The sequence below is a fragment of the Pyrus communis genome, chromosome 10, assembly GCF_041283825.1.
Source record: "Pyrus communis isolate YQ-2024b chromosome 10, ASM4128382v1, whole genome shotgun sequence".
NCBI lineage: Eukaryota > Viridiplantae > Streptophyta > Magnoliopsida > Rosales > Rosaceae > Pyrus > Pyrus communis.
This window is the reverse complement of record NC_142574.1, coordinates 25,827,802-25,847,023: the sequence shown is the minus strand read 5'-3', so window position 1 is coordinate 25,847,023 and position 19,222 is coordinate 25,827,802. Positions and strand designations below refer to the sequence as shown.

At 36.9% G+C, this 19,222-nt stretch overlaps 2 protein-coding genes across 2 annotated transcripts; one reads left to right on the top strand and one right to left on the bottom strand.

Annotated features, from left to right (window-relative positions):
• Window positions 1–2,675: 2,675 nt before the first annotated feature.
• Window positions 2,676–8,919, top strand: LOC137727784 (uncharacterized). The gene is made up of 22 exons (XM_068466599.2): window positions 2,676–3,094; window positions 3,343–3,542; window positions 4,229–4,308; window positions 4,429–4,515; window positions 4,637–4,687; window positions 4,781–4,898; window positions 5,010–5,066; window positions 5,210–5,274; window positions 5,455–5,538; window positions 5,627–5,677; window positions 5,762–5,824; window positions 5,937–5,983; window positions 6,127–6,196; window positions 6,290–6,352; window positions 6,462–6,551; window positions 6,675–6,713; window positions 6,826–7,053; window positions 7,146–7,231; window positions 7,377–7,425; window positions 7,544–7,624; window positions 7,726–7,819; window positions 8,345–8,919. Exons 2-22 carry the CDS (start codon window positions 3,425–3,427, stop codon window positions 8,533–8,535), a joined length of 1,812 nt encoding a protein of 603 aa, XP_068322700.2. The 5' UTR covers window positions 2,676–3,094; window positions 3,343–3,424; the 3' UTR covers window positions 8,536–8,919.
• A 4,514-nt stretch (window positions 8,920–13,433) lies between these two features.
• On the bottom strand, window positions 13,434–18,363 carry LOC137729671 (ABC transporter D family member 2, chloroplastic-like). The gene is made up of 10 exons (XM_068468674.2): window positions 17,768–18,363; window positions 17,490–17,679; window positions 17,315–17,382; window positions 16,591–16,917; window positions 16,335–16,499; window positions 15,874–16,102; window positions 14,973–15,211; window positions 14,549–14,873; window positions 14,186–14,457; window positions 13,434–13,802 (listed from the first exon to the last, which is right to left on the bottom strand). The coding sequence occupies exons 1-10, from the start codon at window positions 17,906–17,908 to the stop codon at window positions 13,626–13,628; spliced, it is 2,133 nt and encodes a 710-aa protein (XP_068324775.2). The 5' UTR covers window positions 17,909–18,363; the 3' UTR covers window positions 13,434–13,625.
• Window positions 18,364–19,222: the final 859 nt, after the last annotated feature.

Sequence of the window (19,222 nt, the reverse complement as noted above, 5' to 3'; positions counted from 1 at the left end):
CACTTCTCGGGCCCGCTCCACCACCGTAGCACGATATTGTTCGCTTTGGGCTTACCATTCCCTCACGGTTTTGTTTTTGGGAACTCACGAGCAACTTCCCAGTGGGTCACCCATCATGGGATTGCTCTAGCCCCCTTCTCGCTTAACTTCGGAGTTCCTACAGAACCCGAAACCAGTGAGCTCCCAAAAGGGCTCGTGCTAGGTAAGGATGAGAATATACATTTAAGGATCACTCCTCTGGGCGATGTGGGATGTTACAATCCACACCCCTTAGGGGCCCGACGTCCTCGTCGGCACATTTCCGCCCAGGGATAGGCTCTGATATCAAATTGTCACATCCCGGCTCAGGGCGGATCACTTCCCGGGCCCGCTCCACCATCGTAGCACGATATTGTCCGCTTTGGGCTTACCATTCCCTCACGGTTTTGTTTTTGAGAACTCACGAGCAACTTCCCAGTGGGTCACCCATCATGGGATTGCTCTAGCCCCCTTCTCGCTTAACTTCGGAGTTCCTACAGAACCCGAAGCCAGTGAGCTCCCAAAAGGTCTCGTGCTAGGTAAGGATGAGAATATACATTTAAAGATCACTCCCCTGGGCGATGTGGGATGTTACAATTTAGGAAAAGAATATTTTAGTCATCAAATTGGTCTGATTGGCATTGAACTGATTTCAAATTTTATTTTAGTGATAAGTAAGTAGAATTATTATTCTTTTGTTCCATTTTTTTATTTGTTATGTCTTAATAAATGTGGAAGAATTGGACGTGAGAATAATTCAATTCCCCTACATGGTTACAAAATATTTATTTTTTATACGACAATATATAAGATTTAGGCTAAATCACAACAATGAGAAAGCTTGAAGTTGTCATTCACATAAAGTTGAAGATTTAGGCTAAATCACAACAATGAGAAAACTAGTAAAATAATTTAATAACGAATTTGTCATTCACATAAAGTTGGACGTTATACCTTCTACCTGCAAATAGAGATTAGAGACAATTAGCACAAGGGTCCTCTTAGGATTGGAGCTGGTTTGAAATTGCGATGCTTTAAAAAAAAAAAACAACTTATTAAAAAAATCTGAAACATAAAACATGTTTAGTAAATAAAATAAAAAAGTGATTTTTCAAAAAAGGTTCAAAAAAGGTTGTCAATGAGAGTAGAAAATTAGAAGCAAGGTCTACCATGCTTCTGAAAAAAATATTGTTTGTGCCCATTTAAAGAAAATTTCAAACGATAAGTATACCCTCACATATTTTACAAAATTACAATCTTTGCCCTTATATTATTCTCTTTGACAATTATTACATTACATTAAATACTATATATTTTTTAGTCATTTGACATATTCACAACAATTTATATGAAAGTTTATCAAACAATCAGACGCTAATTTTTTTTTGTTTTTTGTTTTTTTTTTTTTTTTTGTTAAAAGCATTTTTACAAATAAAAAAAAAAGTTTACCAAATACGCATTATCACATCCCTGTCTGGGCCCCCACCACAACCCGGGCTCTCGCGCGCTACTCTTTTAACTTCGGAGTTCCCACGGAACCCGAAATCAGTGAGCTCCCAAAAAGCCTCATGCTAGGTAGAGATGAAAATATACATATAAGGCTTACATGATCCACTCCCCTGGGCGATGTGAGATGTAACAATCCACCCTCTTTAGGGGCCCGACGTCCTCGTCGGCACACTTCCGGCAAAGGATTGTCTCTGATACCAAATTGTCACATCACAGCCCGAACCCCCACCACAACCCAGACTCGACTCCACCGTAGCATGATATTGTCCTCTTTGTGCTCCTACCACACTCTCACAGTTTTGTTTATGGGAACTCACACGAGAACTTCCTAGTGGATCACCCATCATGGAATTGCTTTAACGCGCTACTCGCTTAACTTCAGAGTTCCTATAGAACCCGAAGCCAGTGAGCTCCCAAAAGGCCTCGTGCTAGGTAGAGATGATAATATACATATAAGGCTTACATGATCCACTCCCCTGACTGATGTGGGATGTAACATGCATCAACTTTATTTTACAACTATTTATTTACACAACATAGTAGAATAAGTTTTTTTTTTTATTTTTATTTTTTAAAAGCACAACAATACCAATTTGATCCTTGGTTTGGAATTGTGGTGCTTATAAAAAAAAAGCTTATTAAAAAATCTAAAACATTAAATGTTTGGTAAAACAAAAAAAGAAACTACTGTTAATAGTAGTAGAAAATCATAGAAAAACAGAAACAAGGTCTACCATGCTTTTTTTTTTTCTTTTAAAGTATAGTAATTAGTGCCATTTAATAAATGTTCAAATGGTAATTATACCTCTACAAATTTTACAAAATTACAATCGTTGCCTTTACATTATTCTCATGGTCAATTATTATTCATATTAAATGCCATATATTTTTTAGTTAATTAATATATTTATAGCAATTTATAATACTATTTTTCTTTTGTAAAATATAAGAAAAAAGTTTACCAAACACTTAACAACTTTAATTTATAATTATTTATTCTCACAATACAACAAAAATAATTTTTTTTAGAAGCACAAGAATACCAAATTAGCACTTTGAAAACCCTAAAATGTATAACTGCTAGGTTTATTTTATTTAATTATTTTATTTAATTATTTTATTTAGAAGAGAGAAAATGAAAAATCTAAGAAATGGGGTGAGTTGGGTTTTTTGCCCAAGTTAAAAGCCAAGGTCGTTTTGCTCCTTAATCGCTTGGTTTCCACCACCCGCCGCCTGGTGAAACGAGAACAAAGGAGAGGCCTTGGGGGTCTATCTTGTATTCCAAAGTCCTCCTTTTCGCGTTTATACTAACGATAACCATACCAATCTCTCCTCTGTTTCCATTTTTTCCACAGAAAAAAAGTGCATAAGAGAAGAAGCAAAAAAGAAAAAGTTGCATTGCTTTTGCGGTTTTCTCTGGTTTTGGCTTTGGTTTCATACGCTGTGTAGATTTTTGGTGATACCCAGTTGAGTATTTATCTGATAGTTTGTGAACCCACATCAAATCCCAGAGAGCAAAGCGTAGGAGAGGACAGAGCCCTTTGTAAACACCGCCATTGTTAACAAGGTTTGATTTCTCTCTCTCTTTTTTCACCCCTCCTTAATTATCTAGCCTGTACCCTTAATAGCTAGGCAGATTAGCCTCTCATTGGTTGAAAAATTTAATTATTATTCTTTGGTTTTGTCAGACAACTGGGTCTTGCTGGCTATAACTGATAAGCATTATAAGTAGTGCTAGTCTTACTTGTTCTTGCTACTACATGTATTCTGCGTTTTATGGGTTTGTCTCAGTCTTAGAGAGTTGGTTTTTCTCAGATTTTGATAGCAGCAGTCAGCAGAGAGAGGTTCCTTTTTTGTGTGTGGAAAAAGATACAATTTTTTGACAGAAATAGACAAAATGAAGTACGTATTGGTGACGGGTGGTGTTGTTAGTGGACTCGGAAAAGGGGTCACAGCCAGTAGTATCGGATTGATCCTCCAAGCCTGCGGCCTTCGTGTTACATCCATCAAAATTGGTACTTTTCTCTTTATAGTGTTTTCTCAGCTGGTTTTGGTTTAAATAAGCAGCTTTTCGTGTTGTTTTATCCTTTGGATGTGCGTATAAAACAATTTTGCAAGGTTCTTTTTTATTGTACTAGGACCGGTGTCGTTTCGATCAATTCCGACATTGTCACAGTACAAGTTTCTTCCACTAGCATAAGGCCCTGTTTGGGATTGCTTCTGGAAGGGATAAAAGAGCTTTCTGACAGCCAGAAGGCATACATTTTTTGAAGATGCTTAATATCATAGAAGTACTTTCTGCAAAAGCACCTGCCAGATGCTTTTTAGGAAGCACTTCCTAGTGATTTTCCAGGCAGCACTTCTGATCTTTAATAAAATTTCAACGTGTTTATATGCTAGAAGTGCTTTCTGAAGAAGCAATCCCGAACAGACCCTAATTTCTTGAATATAGTTATGTGATACTATTTTGGATGTCAATTTCTCTGATAGAGAAATTATATTAGTCAATCACGATCTACTTCACCTCAGTCTCAGCCCTATATCGAAGTGTTCGTGCTCATGATGTGTCAAACTTACTGGATATTCTACCACACATCCTTAATACAATTTACTTGTATTTTTATTTTACATGGAAATATAAGTTTTAGTGTTTCTTCATGCATCAGTATTTGCTTATGTTGAGTTTTATCTACGTATGCAGATCCTTACTTAAACACGGATGCAGGGACAATGTCTCCTTTTGAGCATGGGGAGGTGTTTGTCTTAGATGATGGTGGTGAGGTAGATTACCTGATAAATGGATTTAATATTTCATGCTTTTGTTTAACTTTTGTGGGTTTTGGTGGTTTCTGTTGTTAAGGTAGAATCTTTGGTCATGACCGGTTTGTTTTGTTTTTGAAGGTGGACCTGGACCTCGGAAACTATGAGCGGTTTCTAGATCTGACCTTGACCCGCGATAACAACATCACGACTGGAAAAATTTATCAGGTTATTTTACTTGCTGCTTTCTTTTTGTGTAGCCATGTTTGATGTTTTGATATAACTAAATTATCATGTAAAGCCATGCCAAACCACTTTCTTCATTTATTATTTTCTTGGTTGTTTTCAGTCTGTTATTGACAGAGAACGAAAGGGAGATTATCTTGGAAAGACTGTCCAGGTTAATATGAACACTCTTTGTTTTTTTATCTTTCCAGTATTTGAAATTTTTTTGTTCCTGTTGTACCTGACTTTGGTTCTCCCTTCACACTAGGTTGTTCCACACATTACAGATGCCATCCAAGAGTGGATTGAGCGTGTGGCAATGGTACCTGTCGATGGAAAAGAAGGTCCAGCTGATGTTTGTGTCATTGAATTGGGCGGAACTATAGGTACATTAAAATCTGTTAGTTGTTTAGGTTGAGGTATCTTCCTATTGCTAAATAATTAAAATACAATCTGATCGAAATAGATTAATTAACATTTCACTTCCCATATTGCAGGGGATATCGAATCAATGCCTTTTATTGAGGCCCTTGGCCAGTTTTCATATCGTGTAGGTAAGACCACGAACTTGATGAGCTTAGTTTTTTGTATTACACACACACACACACACACGGACACACGGATACGGATATGTAACCTAAATTTGTTATCTCTTTTATTTAACTGGTGTTCTTTCTGCAAATGTTTCTTGTATTAGGACTTGAAAATTTCTGCTTGATTCATGTCAGTCTTGTGCCAGTTCTCAATGTTGTTGGTGAACAGGTAATCGAAACAATGTCTATTGTGCTGTATTATAAACATTGTGCAGGTCAATAGTAGTTGTCAGTTCCACTAATATGGAACCTGTCAAGGCATAGTCTATGACTCATGCGTATTTTTGACTAAATTTTGCAGTCAAATACCTGCTCTAGTTAACTTTTTGTTTAAATATTGAATTTGTAGAAAACAAAGCCTACACAGCACAGCGTTCGGGTACTCCGAGGACAGGGTTTGACACCTAATATTCTAGCTTGTAGGAGTACAAAGGTCTTGTCTTCTGCTTTCCACTGCTGATCTCTTTCTCTAGTAGTTTGTGGTTGCAGAATCTCAAGTTTGCTTTCTTTGTCTTTGACAGCCACTTGAGGATAACGTTAAAGCAAAACTCGCTCAATTTTGCCACGTGCCGGTACCATAACGATATAATATGAATGCTAATGTTTTTCCCTTGACTTTAACTGTAATTTACTAATTAGGAAACGACCTTATGCAGGCTGAAAATATTGTCACTCTTTATGATGTTCCAAACATTTGGCAGATTCCTTTGCTTTTAAGAGTAAGTGTAATGCTCTTGAAACAAAATTTGGCTGTACTTATTTACAGCAAGATTTTTTTTCGTTTTTCTTTTTCTGTGTTCTTATCTTCTGTTCTTCTGTTGTCACAAATAGGATCAGAATGCGCACGAAGCAATCTTGAAAGGATTCAACCTTCTTGGGTTTGTCTTGCAAACTAATTATTTGTTTTCTATATAATATCTTGCTCTCTTATTTTGCTGCATGGATGCTCCCCATTCCACGGTCTTCCAGTAACAATTTTGTGCTGCTTCAAACTACCTTTTAACCTTCCCTTAATTAACAGTGTTGCTAGAGAGCCAAATTTGAGGGAATGGACAGCCAGGACAGAAATTTCTGCCAATTTACATGATCCTGTGAGTTTTCAAGACTTCCTCAATTTTGGATTTTGATTTCTTTTATGTATGTAATACCAGTATCTTGATCTTAACTGTTTATATGCATTACAGGTCAGAATTGCTATGGTTGGAAAATACACAGGTCTTTCAGATGCTTACCTCTCTGTTTTAAAGGTAAATCATTTTGTAATCTCATTTTTATTTTATTTCAGACCTCTTAGAACATTAATTGCATAGTATAAAAATATGAGATCAGATTCTAATATTTAGCTTCTTGTTCCAGGCTCTTTTACATGCTTCTGTTGCTTGCCGCCGCAAACTTGTTGTAGATTGGGTTGCAGCAGGTGACCTTGAAGATGTTACTGCTGAAGAGGTTAGCACTAATTTTAACTTACCATATTGCCATAAATTTAGTATAGTTAAACATTTCCCAACGAATAGCATTTTTGTCCGCTCCCTTCTTAATATTATTAATTTACTAATTTAATGTTTGCAGGCCCCTGAGGCTTATAAGGCTGCGTGGGATCTATTGAAGGTGATCCTTCTATAATTTTTTTGCGTTGGATGGTCCTTTTTCATAATGTTATAATGGCTGTATATTCAGGTAGTAGTTCCTTCATTGATCCTCTAAATGCTCTTCATTACAGGGTGCTGATGGTGTTCTAGTTCCAGGAGGGTTTGGAGATAGAGGAGTGCAAGGGAAAATTCTTGCGGCCAAGTATGCTCGCGAAAACAAAGTGCCATACCTTGGCATATGCCTGGGAATGCAAATTGCTGTCATTGAGTTTGCACGATCTGTTCTTGGTATCGCTGATGCTAACAGCACAGAATTTGATTCTGAAACTACAAGTCCTTGTGTCATATTTATGCCAGAGGTATGCGATTTTATACTCGTTCAGAAGGTGATATAACTTTTATACTTGAATTGGCTTTAGTTTTTCTAAAACTGTCCTTTTTCAACTGGAAGGGTTCAAAAACTCATATGGGAGGAACTATGCGTCTGGGTTCTAGGAGGACTTACTTCAAGGTTACTGACTGCAAATCTGCAAAACTGTGAGCACTTTGAATTGATTTAAGCTAACATCTTATATATACAGTACATATATGTGATGTATGTGTTTCTATAAACTTCATGGAGCCCCCATTGTACATTCTCAAGTCATGCTAACATAGCAATACGGTTTGGGTTCATGTTTAGGTATGGTAATGTGGCGTTTGTTGATGAACGACATCGACACAGATATGAGGTAAGTTTAGTTCATCGTCAGCACATGTAATTTACATGCATTCTACAGACCCCACGTACAATGATAAAGAAAAGGAATTGTCTTCTTTTTCATGAAACAGACTTTGTGTTATGTGTAGGTCAATCCTGATATGATATCACAACTTGAAAATGCTGGTTTATCGTTTGTTGGCAGAGATGAAACTGGTCGGCGCATGGAGGTAAGTATATGTTGATAGCTGTATATGAATCCAAGTGGCTGAACAATTTAGTTTATTCCATTTCTTGTAATTATGAACATATAATTATTTAATAACTGCAGATTGTTGAGCTGCCTGCCCATCCATACTTTGTTGGCGTTCAGTTTCATCCTGAATATAAGTCAAGGCCAGGGAAACCTTCTGCTCTGTTCTTAGGTATTTTTTTGGTTCTTTGTTCCCTTTTCCTCCCTCTGCTTTGCTCTGAACTATTTTTTGGTCAGGCCGCATTACATTTATGAAACAAGTAATCTATCGATAAAAAGTTGCAAGAACGAGAAATTTCTTTTGTCAAGTGTTAGTTACTCTGTTATGTAATTAACTTTTCTGGATGATTTAGTAAGACATCCATAGGTCAATTTTGAGAGGCTAGGTGGCATTTTGATTACATCTTTGTGGAAGTCTCCAGATGCTTAATTTTGGGTACGTCGGTCCTGGTGACCGCTCTGTCGCTAAGCTGGCCATCAGTGAGGACAATTGTGCTTTACATCAACCCTCAGCACATGGGGGATGCACTGAGGATGAAGTGTAGAGTTCACTTTATCTTTTTTTGTACGACAGTGGTTCATTGTCAGAGAACCACAATGGTTGTAGCATTGACTATTGTCTGTTTTCAGTGACAAGGAAGCTTGATTTTAAATTGCGTTTAGTTTGGCTAACGGGATTAATTTCTTGTTGTCACAGGACTAATAGCAGCAGCATGCAGGCATCCAAATACAATCCCACAAATCAATGGCCATGTACCAAAGCCAGTTGCAAATGGGACGAGTAATGGACACAGGACGGTTAAAGCCCACCAAAATGGACACGCTTTCAAACCATCCAATGGCTCCCTGAATGGTGTGTATAGCAACGGTAATGGCGTCCACTTTTGAGAGAAAAGTCGGTGATGGCCTCGTGGTATTGGTTTCTCCGGAACTGCTTTTGGTAGGTGTCGGTTATGTGTACAGACGCTGAGTATGGGTAGATGGCGTAGTGCTAGAGGGCTTGTCTTGGGGAGGAAGCTGGATTTTGAGTTTTTGAATGACACAGCTGGTAACTCCAAAGAAGATTTGGCTTGAAGTTTGATGTTGCTCCATGGAACTCTTCTTTGTTTTTTTTGTTTTCTTTCAATATATGTGAGGACTATTGACAGTGTTGGCCTTGGCAAAAGAGTTTAAAGGCAACATTTTCAGTTTTCAATATATGTTTTTAAAGAATTAACATGTTTTGTTTAATCTGAATAATTATTAAGACCAAAGAGCTGTGTTCCCCTGTGAGTTTCTCATGTTCCTTTTTGTTTGAGATCAATTGGATGGTGTGGGGATCTGTGGTTAGAAAAGTAATCTTTAGACTAGTCGTTTGACAATCTTGTCACTAGGATTGTGTTACACTTTTTCTCGTCTAATTGTCACAAGTTTGGCTAATGACTTGTTACTTGTTCCATATTTCCAAGCTAGGACCATCTCAAAGTAGGATGGGCACTTGGAACCGAAATCGAAACATAGATCAAACCAGATTGGGTTGAACATTTTTGTTTTTGCGGTTTGGAATCAGTTTCAGTTTTGAACAATTGGAATACAATCGTACCGTAAATAAAAAAAATATTTAATTTGAAGGATGATGACCACAATTTCTATGAAAGTATTGAATTAGGCAAGTTAATCATTTCAAGTAAAAGAACTTTCGTTGTTTTTTTATTTTTTTTATTTTTTATTATGTTTTCTTTCAATATATCTGAGGACTATTGACAGTGTTGGCCTTGGCAAAAGAGTTTACAGGCAACATTTTCAATTTTCAATATGTTTTTAAAGAATTAACATGTTTTGTTTAATCTGAATAATTATTAAGACCAAAGAGCTGTGTTCCCCTGTGATAGTTTCTCATGTTCCTTTTTGTTTGAGATCAATTGGATAGTGTGGGGATCTGTGGTTAGAAAAGTAATCTTTAGACTAGTCTTTTGACAATCTTGTCACTAGGATTGTGTTACACGTTTTCTCGTCTAATTGTGTGACAAGTTTGGCTAATGACTTGTTACTTGTTCTATATTTCCAAGCTAGGACCATCTCAAAGTAGGATGGGCACTTGGAACCGAAATTGAAACATAGACCAAATCAGATTGGGTTGAACATTTTTGTTTTTGCGGTTTTGAAACAGTTTCAATTTTGAACATTTGGAATACAATCATACTGCAAATAAAAAAAAAAAAATTTAATTTGGAGGATGATGACCACAATTTCTATGAAAAGATTGAATTGGGCAAGTCAATCATTTCAAGTAAAAGAACTTTCTTTGTTTCTTTTTTGTTTTTTGATGTGTTTTGTTGCTTTTGCAGGCTTTTTAAAGTTTATAACAACTAAGGTAGTATTTTTTTTATTTTTTATTTTGTTTTTGTTTTGTATTGTGTACAGTTGGCCAATTCAAATTCAAGTATTACCTCTCTTACTCTTAATCCACAACCACAACCACAACCACAACCACAACCACAATAACAAGCTCTAAGGTAATCTCAAGCTTTTAGTTCATAAGGTTCAATGGCTTATCATCCATTGGTTTCATTTTAAAAAGGTCCAAGGTCTTCCCAAGTATTGTCTTCTCAAGTCCGTTTACAAGCTCAAAGGCCTCATAAACCTTCTAAGAGTAAGTGTCAGAAAAGAAAGGGAAATGATTGAACGATGCAAAGTAGTAACTTGAAAATTGAAACAACTGTCATTTACGGAGAGATTGAACTCAAGTGCAAAGGATGTGAACGTATCGCCCTAGCCTACTGGCCGAACCGTACGCAACCCAACCATACTTTTATTACAACGATTTACGATTGAGAAAAAGACAAGAAGCATATTCCCCAAGCTACTTTCATTGTATATAGCGTCTTGCAAAGGTGACCACGATGGATCCAATTGTATCACCTCTCTAATAGAGTTGAGGACCTGCTATTATAATTAGGTCCCACCTAGCATTTTCTTTGCATAAACAAATGCGTAGTCATGAAGGGACTAGAATAGTCCCAGGCCCCATCTTGACATTTTTTCCACGTAAAAAAATTGTGTTATGTTTATGATTTTCAAGGTTTTTGTAGACTCAGGATCCAAAACCAACGTTTTTACTTTAACTTCGTTCATCTGGTTTAATTTGAGGTTGGTGACTCTTATGGAGTTCAGGCAGTCTATCTATTGCTTGAAAGCTTTGAGAACTCTGATCTGCGGATCAGTGGAAAGAGAGAAGAAGAAAGTTAGAGAGGCTTGAGGTTTAAGGAAAAGGATAATGAGGATGACACCATACAAGATCTAAATGACGGTGGTCAGTTTCTCACCACATGATAGAGTTATTTTTGTGCGATAAGAGAGTAATTCATATTGGAACTTTTAGACCATTCTCGACTAAAATCCTGCCTCGCCATGTGCACAAGTATCAAATGACTCGATAAGTTTTTTTCCTTACTTTTCGCTTTTCAAGGGAAGAAGTGGAAGGGAGATGGAGAGGAAGGGACCGAAAGAATAGATGAGCAACAAAACTAGGAATCGATTTCTCTTCTCTTTTAATTAACAAAAAAAAGTAATTAAGCTGAAAGTCAATAAAAGCTTTACTATTTAGCTATATATCAATGACATTTTTGTTTTGGACTTAATCAATGATATATTTTTATTAATTACGCATAAGTCAATGATGAATGCCATATGAACTTTAAATCATTAAAAATAGTTTGAACTTGACTCTTTTATTATTCTCTCTCTTTCTCTTTCTCTCTTTATGAATGTCATATAAGCTTTTAACTATTATAAATAGTTAGAACATGAATATTCTATCATTCTCTCTCGTGCCCTTCTTTTACATGGAGGAGTGTACTCAACTCAAGGAAATTGACACTATATTGTAGTGTCTGAATCCAAATGTAGTGTCTGAATCCAAATGTCTGAATATAAGGAAGCACAACAACCACAAATGCAATGGAAGGAGTCAATGAACTGGAATTTGAGGTGAGATGGAAAATACCAGTGTGTATGACACTTAAGGTGAATTGTGATAAAGTTTGGAATCCACAATCACATAAAGGTGGAGTGGGATGGGTTATAAAGGACTTTACCGGTCTACTGCACTCTGCAGGAGGATTGCATGGGAAACTTGTACTTCCATTCCGCTGAAATGGCTGAAGCTACTGCATTGAAGGGAGAGCCATTGGAACGTGAAGGGAAGATACCCAGTCTATTGAGATTGAAACTGATGCAAAGCCGATCGTGCATGATGATCAATAAGGAAACTGGAACAGATGCACCTTTGTAGGGTGTCATTCACGACCTCTGGAATCTCGCTCAAACATTCCAAAATGCAACGTTCAAGTGTGCCCACGCTGCTCATGTTGTTGCCTCTTATGTCTCTAAGTATGGAGATGTCCATTTATGGGATTGTATTGGCCCAGATTTTATTTTCAATATCCTGAACGGAAGATGTAAACATTTCAATTGGAATCTAATAAATTCTATCTTTGAGACTAACAAAAAAAAAAAAAAAAAAAAAAAAAACAGAACCAGGAAACAAGCACTATATTAGAGTGTCTAAATCCAAATCTAAAAAAACTAAGCCAAGAAACAGACATTGCATTACAGTGTCTGAATCCAAATGGAAAAGTCAACAGTCACGTGCGGTGTGAAGGGTACGAGACGTGTAAGTGATGGAAAAAACAGAACTAGGAAACAGACACTACAACACAACATCTGAATCCAAAAGTAAGAAACAGAATCAGGAAATAGAAACTGCATTGTAGTTTTTGAATCCAAATGTAAAAAAGGACATGTAGGAGGTGTGTGAGTGATGGAAAAAAAAAACGAAATCAAGAAACGAACACTGCAACGCATTGTTTAAATTCAAATGTAAAAAACAGAATTAGGAACAGATACTACAACGTAGTGCCTGATCCGTATTGACTTATTCTTAAATAAAAAAAATAATGAGAAATGGGGTGTCAGTTGGAGTGGGTGTCAGCTGTTGTGGCAGATTTTGTAAGTTTTGTTTATTTTAAAGGCATTTAAGTATCACAATATATGATTAACCTATTTTAAAGGCATATACATACACACATACATACATACATGCATACTAGCCTTCATGCACGTGCTCACGTGTGTGCAGAAGACTTTTTTTAAATTACGGCGTGCTACGCGCGACTTACATGTTTTAAATAAATAATATTAGACCATGCTACAAGAAACCTCTCATAAACCAATCAAAGCTGTTGAATTCATATAATAAAATTAGTCTTTCAGTTTTGATCTACATTCTATTGAATTTACATTAAAAATAGAGAAAATAATATTTAATAAACAACTGATTGAATCACATTATTGCTAACCCATTGTGAGTACTAATTATAAAAAATAAAAAAAACACTGTACAAGAAAAAGTTAAATATTAAAAATACTGTTTATCACTGTACAGTAAATAGTTAAATATTAAAAACAATGTTTATCATTGTTTGTATGACGAAAATACTTCTGCCAAATTTGATGCATTATTTTGGGTTATTTTTAAAGTTTTTTTGATTGAGGGGCATTTTTATCCACTTATTTTTGGGGAAGCATGTGACTCCAAAAACCACTGTTCAAAAGCTTTGCCGGCTTTATAAATAGATATATATATATATTTTGAGCAAATGATATTATCTACACTAAGAGAGAGGGGTAGGTTAAGCCTAACAATGGGCTGGTTCAAATTCGCCTGTAGCAAAAATCGAACCTAAAACCTCTGACTTACAAGTGAAGAGGAATGCACTAGACCGTAGTACTAAATGGCTGATAAATTGTTAATATTGTAACTTTTTATTGATTTTATACAAAATCACCCTGAAAGAAATTCAAAAGAGCATAAAATTTAGTACATTACCATCAAAATAACTTCATACATCTTCTGCAGTATTTGAAAGCAAAAAACTTCCAGATTTGAGGACAAACAAGTGACATAATGTAAGAAAAGGCAACTAAAATTATAGGTTTCATAAGTTGCATGATGCTTCCCGATCGATGGAGTCAATGCTCCAATTGTGTTCGGCGCTGCTGGGATCCACGGTGGATATCAGTAAGTTCTTCTTGTGGAAGTCGTACAGAGTTCGCCGGTGGCCAACGCTTATATATGTTATGCCCGCCTTTTCAACCTGCTGATATAAATGAGCCTGCCAACAGAAAGCATAACCGGGAGATTGTCATTAGAACTTGGAATTATATCCTGTTATCTCGTAGTGATTCAACAACTACTCTTCTAGGCCTCATGGGAAAGAAATGAAGCAGGTGGACAATGTATGCATATGATATCAAATGAGTGGTACAACACCAATACTTGAAAAAGACTTGGAACAAGTTCATTAGCCTATGCGTATCAACTTTTACAGACCAGATTATTCGTTTCAGGTGTTCGTGTGCATAGTGCGAAATTTGGCTAAATGTTGCATGCATGCATCCATTCCATGACAGTAAACGGGTAATAAGGTTTTACTATAAAGGACTTGGGAGAAAAACAAATGAATCTTGAAAGTCTTAGGAAAGAGCGTGGTAATACCTCGTTGGCTTCATCTAAAGCACTGGTAGATTCATCCAGTAGAACCAATTTTGGTTTGGAGAGCAGTAAGCGCGCAAAAGCAAGGCGTTGCTGCTCTCCAAGGGAGAGAACACTAGACCAGTCATTTGAAGTATCCAAACTGCCGAATCGGGATAATAAATTGCCAAGTCGGACATCCTCCAAAACCTGTATCAGGTCCTCCGTTGTGGGCTTACTAGGCTTTTCACTCGTATGTTCTGATTTTGGTGCCTGCTTCAAGAAAGGAAGTGACCCTGCAAGAATTACAAAACAATTGTCACTGCTGATTATGGCTTCCTCAGCAGTCAGCGCATACCATGTGGCAAAAGGAGTGGAAGTACATACCAGTTGGTTTAGTACCGTCTGCTGTGGAAATCGCATCCTCAGCCCATGTAGGATAAAGCAACTGTTGGCGTAGTGTTCCCAATACCATATATGGTTTTTGGGGAAGGAAAAATATGCCTTCATAATTCCTATTCGAGGGCCTTCCAAGTTCCCCACATTTATCACTACCAGTATCTACCTCAAGAACTACTGCACCAGAAGAAATGGACGGTTGATTATCCTCTCCGTCCTTCACATAGAATATAATTTTTCCTTTTCCAGTACTCCAAAGACCACACATAGCTCTCAACAAAGATGTTTTACCGCTCCCACTTGGTCCTGTTACCTGTTCAAATGATCATATACGGGAAAAGTTCTTCAGCTCCCAGTCAAGATATACTTACTAAACTAATGATAAATTCAATAGAACAATGGAGTTACTAACCAATAAATGCTCATTCTTGTTGATTACCAACGATAGATTCCTAACCAATGCAGTACCACTTGGAGTCTCCACAGTCAAGTGTTCTATATCCACCAACTTTTGTTGCTTTTCTATGGGAATGGATCCATTTGACTCCGGTTCCGGTAAACTTTTGACGTTACTATATATTAAACTTATCCCTTCTGAGGGGTCAGAATGGCATTCCGACTTGCTCCTATCCAACAGATCGTCAAATTCACCTGTATGTTTCGGATATCACTAGGCAAATAAGTATTCAAATTTAACATACATCTATGCCATTAAAGATCTCCTTGAACGGAGACATAAGAGAGCATTGCCATATTGAACATCATAGATAAAAATATTAACAGGGTCAGACAAAATGACAAGAACACATTATTATGAATCTGTAGACAATAAAATAAATCTAATTAACTTGAAGAGTTAACCTCATAACTTCAAGTATAAAAGATTTGTTTTAAAAAAGTGGTAAGTGCAACATAAAAGCTGTGGTGAAGAATAGAAAAGTTGAGTTGAAATTTTGGTCACATTCTAGTAGTTTCTGCATCCCTAGTCATAACAAATATTATTGAAGATGGCTTCAAATGGCCTCAACAAGTACAAAAAGTTATACGATGTGGGCAAATGATGTCGGTAACTCTCTGACTGAATCTAGGAAGGCAATAACCATGAATAGAAATTAAAATATCGATAAGAAAACGTGCCATTATTTTGTCCGTGTCTTTCTAGTGAGACTCTAATCCATATTCATTCAATCTTAAGACCCCGTTATATCACGCAAATTAGAAAGCTTCCTTATGAAGTTCTATCTGGTCAAATCAAAGTTACGTAACAGATCCTCGTTATAGCAAATATATAAATAAAGATACAGAGGCAATACCAAGTCGATTAATTACGGCTGCAAATGCACTGATAGCCTGAATTTCGTAGACAATAAGGGAGAAATCATCAAGAATATGATTGAAAGCAGATGTGGACTGATTAATGACACCAAACCCAATTTTGCCTGAGAAATACATAGGGGCAACAACAGCAGCGGGAAGAATCTGAACAAGATAGATGTACCAACTGGTGAAAAAGTCGACATTTCTTGAACATATCAACAATTTCTGCAAGGTTGGAATATGAGTAAAACACAATCAGTTGGATGTGCATGGCATAACAATCTACATGCATAGTAATTTTGAATCAGTAAAAATATTAAATGCAAACAGAACATCATGCTCTAGATCAAACCTCGTGGGCATCTGCGTACCAAAGGTAACTTTAGAAAAAACAGCAAGTCTTAAGCATAACTGCATGCAGAGAAGTGAAAACAGAAGAAGATAAAATTATTCATACACTCATATTTTTGAAAGCACTTGTGAAGCGTTGTAGCAAAAGTTGCATTTCATTTGCTTCACCGCTATAGAAAGCAATGGATTCAGCATTTTCTCTGACGCGCACAAGTCCGTAACGAAAATCAGCTTCCTTTTTCTCTTGCATGAAGTTTAAAGAAACCAAATTCTGAAAACACGGGTACAACGTTTTCATTAAACTGAGTTTCAATTGCATACAACATGGGAAATACTTATTGGTTAAACAGAGGTAGAGTTACCTTTCCAAGATAGATACTTATGGCTGTTCCACCAATTGAATATACAAATAGAACAGCAAACAGCGGAGGATAGATACTGAACAAGATGTTACTGAACGAGATGAGATCTATCACGGCATCGAAAATTGTTACAGTAAAGGATAGGGCAGTCCCTGTGAACGAATTTAGATCATCAACAATGCGCTGATCTGGATTATCGATCATTGATTGGGATTGAATTTTATAGAAGGCTTGGTTGCTTAGGTAACGGTCCATGTAATGTTTTGTCATCCAAGCTCTCCACCTCAAAGAAAGAGTTTGTCTTGCATAATATCGCAACACAAAAATCTGCACAAAAAGTCGTTAACACAGGAAACAAATATATCAGTAAGACCAGGTCATTGTTCCCATGTCCACATAACTGTGTAGGCAAACGAATCAACAACAATCATACGAATATGAACCCATTGGCGACGATCAAATTGCAAAGAAGTGGAAACTTGTGAACAGAATACCCGAAAAGCTAATACTCGTCGAGCAAATTTTAAGTTTTTTCCACTGTGGGTTGCAGTTCACTGGCATAAACCTCTGGCATTAGTTTCATCATTCATTGTTCTTTTGTAGTCTTCTTTTGGACAAAATCTTAGCGACTGCCTTTTTGTATTTTCCTTTCTTGTGATTACAGAAGGATGAAGGCGAAGACCCGAAAAAAGGGGAAAAAAACTAAGCAGAGGGAAGTACTCACCGGAATTCCACCAGCAAATGCAGCTAAGTAGTAAAGCAGCTGCTTCGTGAATTGTTTTTGGTTCTTGTCTTCAAATTATCATCAAAATCCAATTACGGAAGCAAAGAGGAAACAAATTTCAGTAAAAGAATTAACTTAATTAATTACCAAAAAGATTAACAAATTAGAGAGAGACCGGAAAGGGCGTTATAGAAGTCGCGGCCGAGGAAATTGAAGCCGACGCTGATGCCGGTGGTGGCGAGAGTGAGAGCGAAGACTATGGCGAGCCGGATCCTCGCTTGCACCTTGTCTTCGGAGGACCAATAGGGAGCCGCCACCTTCCATAATCTTCGGAGAAGCGGCCGCAGTTTAGGCACCTCGCTTTGCTGCAATAATGCGACCAGCTCATTAGGAAGAAGAAGAAGAAGAAAGATAATCAAATCAAAGAGAAAAAAGTAAAGAGAGAGAGCGGACCTTTTCTGTAGCTGGCGGAACTGGCGGCGGCAATGCAGCGCCCGAGGCAGCTGCACAGCGCCCAGGTGATGATTCGACGTCTTTGCTTCTCTCTCTCCTCCTCGTCATCCAATTGCAGCCGCTTCTAGTGGTGGTGGACATGGTGGACAATGACGGAGATGTGGAGAAGATGAGCCAATGAGCATTTGAGGTGTTGCTCCTCTTTCGACTCCGACGATTAGTCTCACTCCAACGTGGCGGCAATGGCGGTAGTTGGGGGAGTTATAGGCGGAGGAGGAGGAGAATGAGACAGAGTATGCCTGCATTATCATTTTTTCCATTTGTCTTCTCTTTTTGTTCAATTCTCCGGTGATTGAACTGATTTTCCCTGGGATTTTCCTTCCGTCCAAACAAGTTCTTGTGTGACAGTTTGTTTAGCATTGCAAAATGTCAAATGAGTGTTTTCCTGCATATGGATTCTCTGAAAATATGAATTATTCTTTTCGGCAGTTTTCGTCGTAACAATGAACCAATCATTCAGCGCCACCGCTAACGGCAGACCGCAGTGCAGATTCTCTGAAAATGTGAATTATTCTGTTCGGCAGTTTTCGTCGTACGAATGAACCAATTACACCGCTAACGGTAATTTGTCCGGGTGCATTTCCCCTCCGTAAAATAAATTGTCCGATCAATTGATGTTAAAAAATTATTCTTTTAAATTAACAAAAATAGATAAAATATGATATACAATAATATTAAATTGTCCGAGCAATTGATATTAAACGATTATTATTTTATATTAACAAAAATAGATAAAATATAATATAAAATAATATTATCTTATATTTTCTCTGTCTGTATCTAATGACTTTTTATGGACCTCACCATCTTCTTCTCGTTTTCTTTCTAGACCCGGCTTCTCTGCCCTTTTAGTTCTCATACACTTTTATTCTCTCTTATTTTGTACGGTCATAATTAAGCTACATCAACATTTTATATTAATTTTTTTATAGCAATAATAAGACAAAAAACAATAGTGATATAAAATGTTGACATGGTTTAACCGTGACCGCACAAATAGGAGAAAATAAGAGTGTATGGGAATTGGGAGGGCAGAGAAGCCAGGTTCTTTCTCCGTCAATCTCTGTTGACCTTGTCCACTCCTCCCTCTATTTCTCTGCTCTCTATCTTAGAAGGACGTATTCAATTGAGATTTTGAGAGATTTTAGAGGTGTAGTTAAATTAGAATTTGGTAGGATTTTGGTAGACTTTAAAATTTGGATTTAGTCAATTAATATTTAAAAAAAGGATTTTAAAGGAGTTTGAAATCGTAGGTAGTTAAGGGGTGTAGTCAATTTGAATTTCAAATGATTTTAATAGATTTTTTTAAGTGATAGATTTCAAAAGATTTTAATGGAGTTACAATTCTATATAGGTTTTGACTGATTTATATAGATTTTTATGAATTTGTATAGA

Bases quoted from the DNA above. Each gene is read 5' to 3' on its own strand.
- LOC137727784 (XM_068466599.2), top strand. From the start codon at position 3,425: ATGAAGTACGTATTGGTGACGGGTGGTGTTGTTAGTGGACTCGGAAAA. The intron at 4,516-4,636 runs GTTATTTTACTT...GGTTGTTTTCAG, and splicing joins CGACTGGAAAAATTTATCAG to TCTGTTATTGACAGAGAACG. The intron at 6,714-6,825 runs GTGATCCTTCTA...TCTTCATTACAG, and splicing joins CTGCGTGGGATCTATTGAAG to GGTGCTGATGGTGTTCTAGT.
- LOC137729671 (XM_068468674.2), bottom strand. From the start codon at position 17,908: ATGTCCACCACCACTAGAAGCGGCTGCAATTGGATGACGAGGAGGAGA. The intron at 16,918-17,314 runs GTGAGTACTTCC...CTTTTTGTGCAG, and splicing joins CATTTGCTGGTGGAATTCCG to ATTTTTGTGTTGCGATATTA. The intron at 15,212-15,873 runs GTATTGCCTCTG...CGAAACATACAG, and splicing joins AGCCGTAATTAATCGACTTG to GTGAATTTGACGATCTGTTG.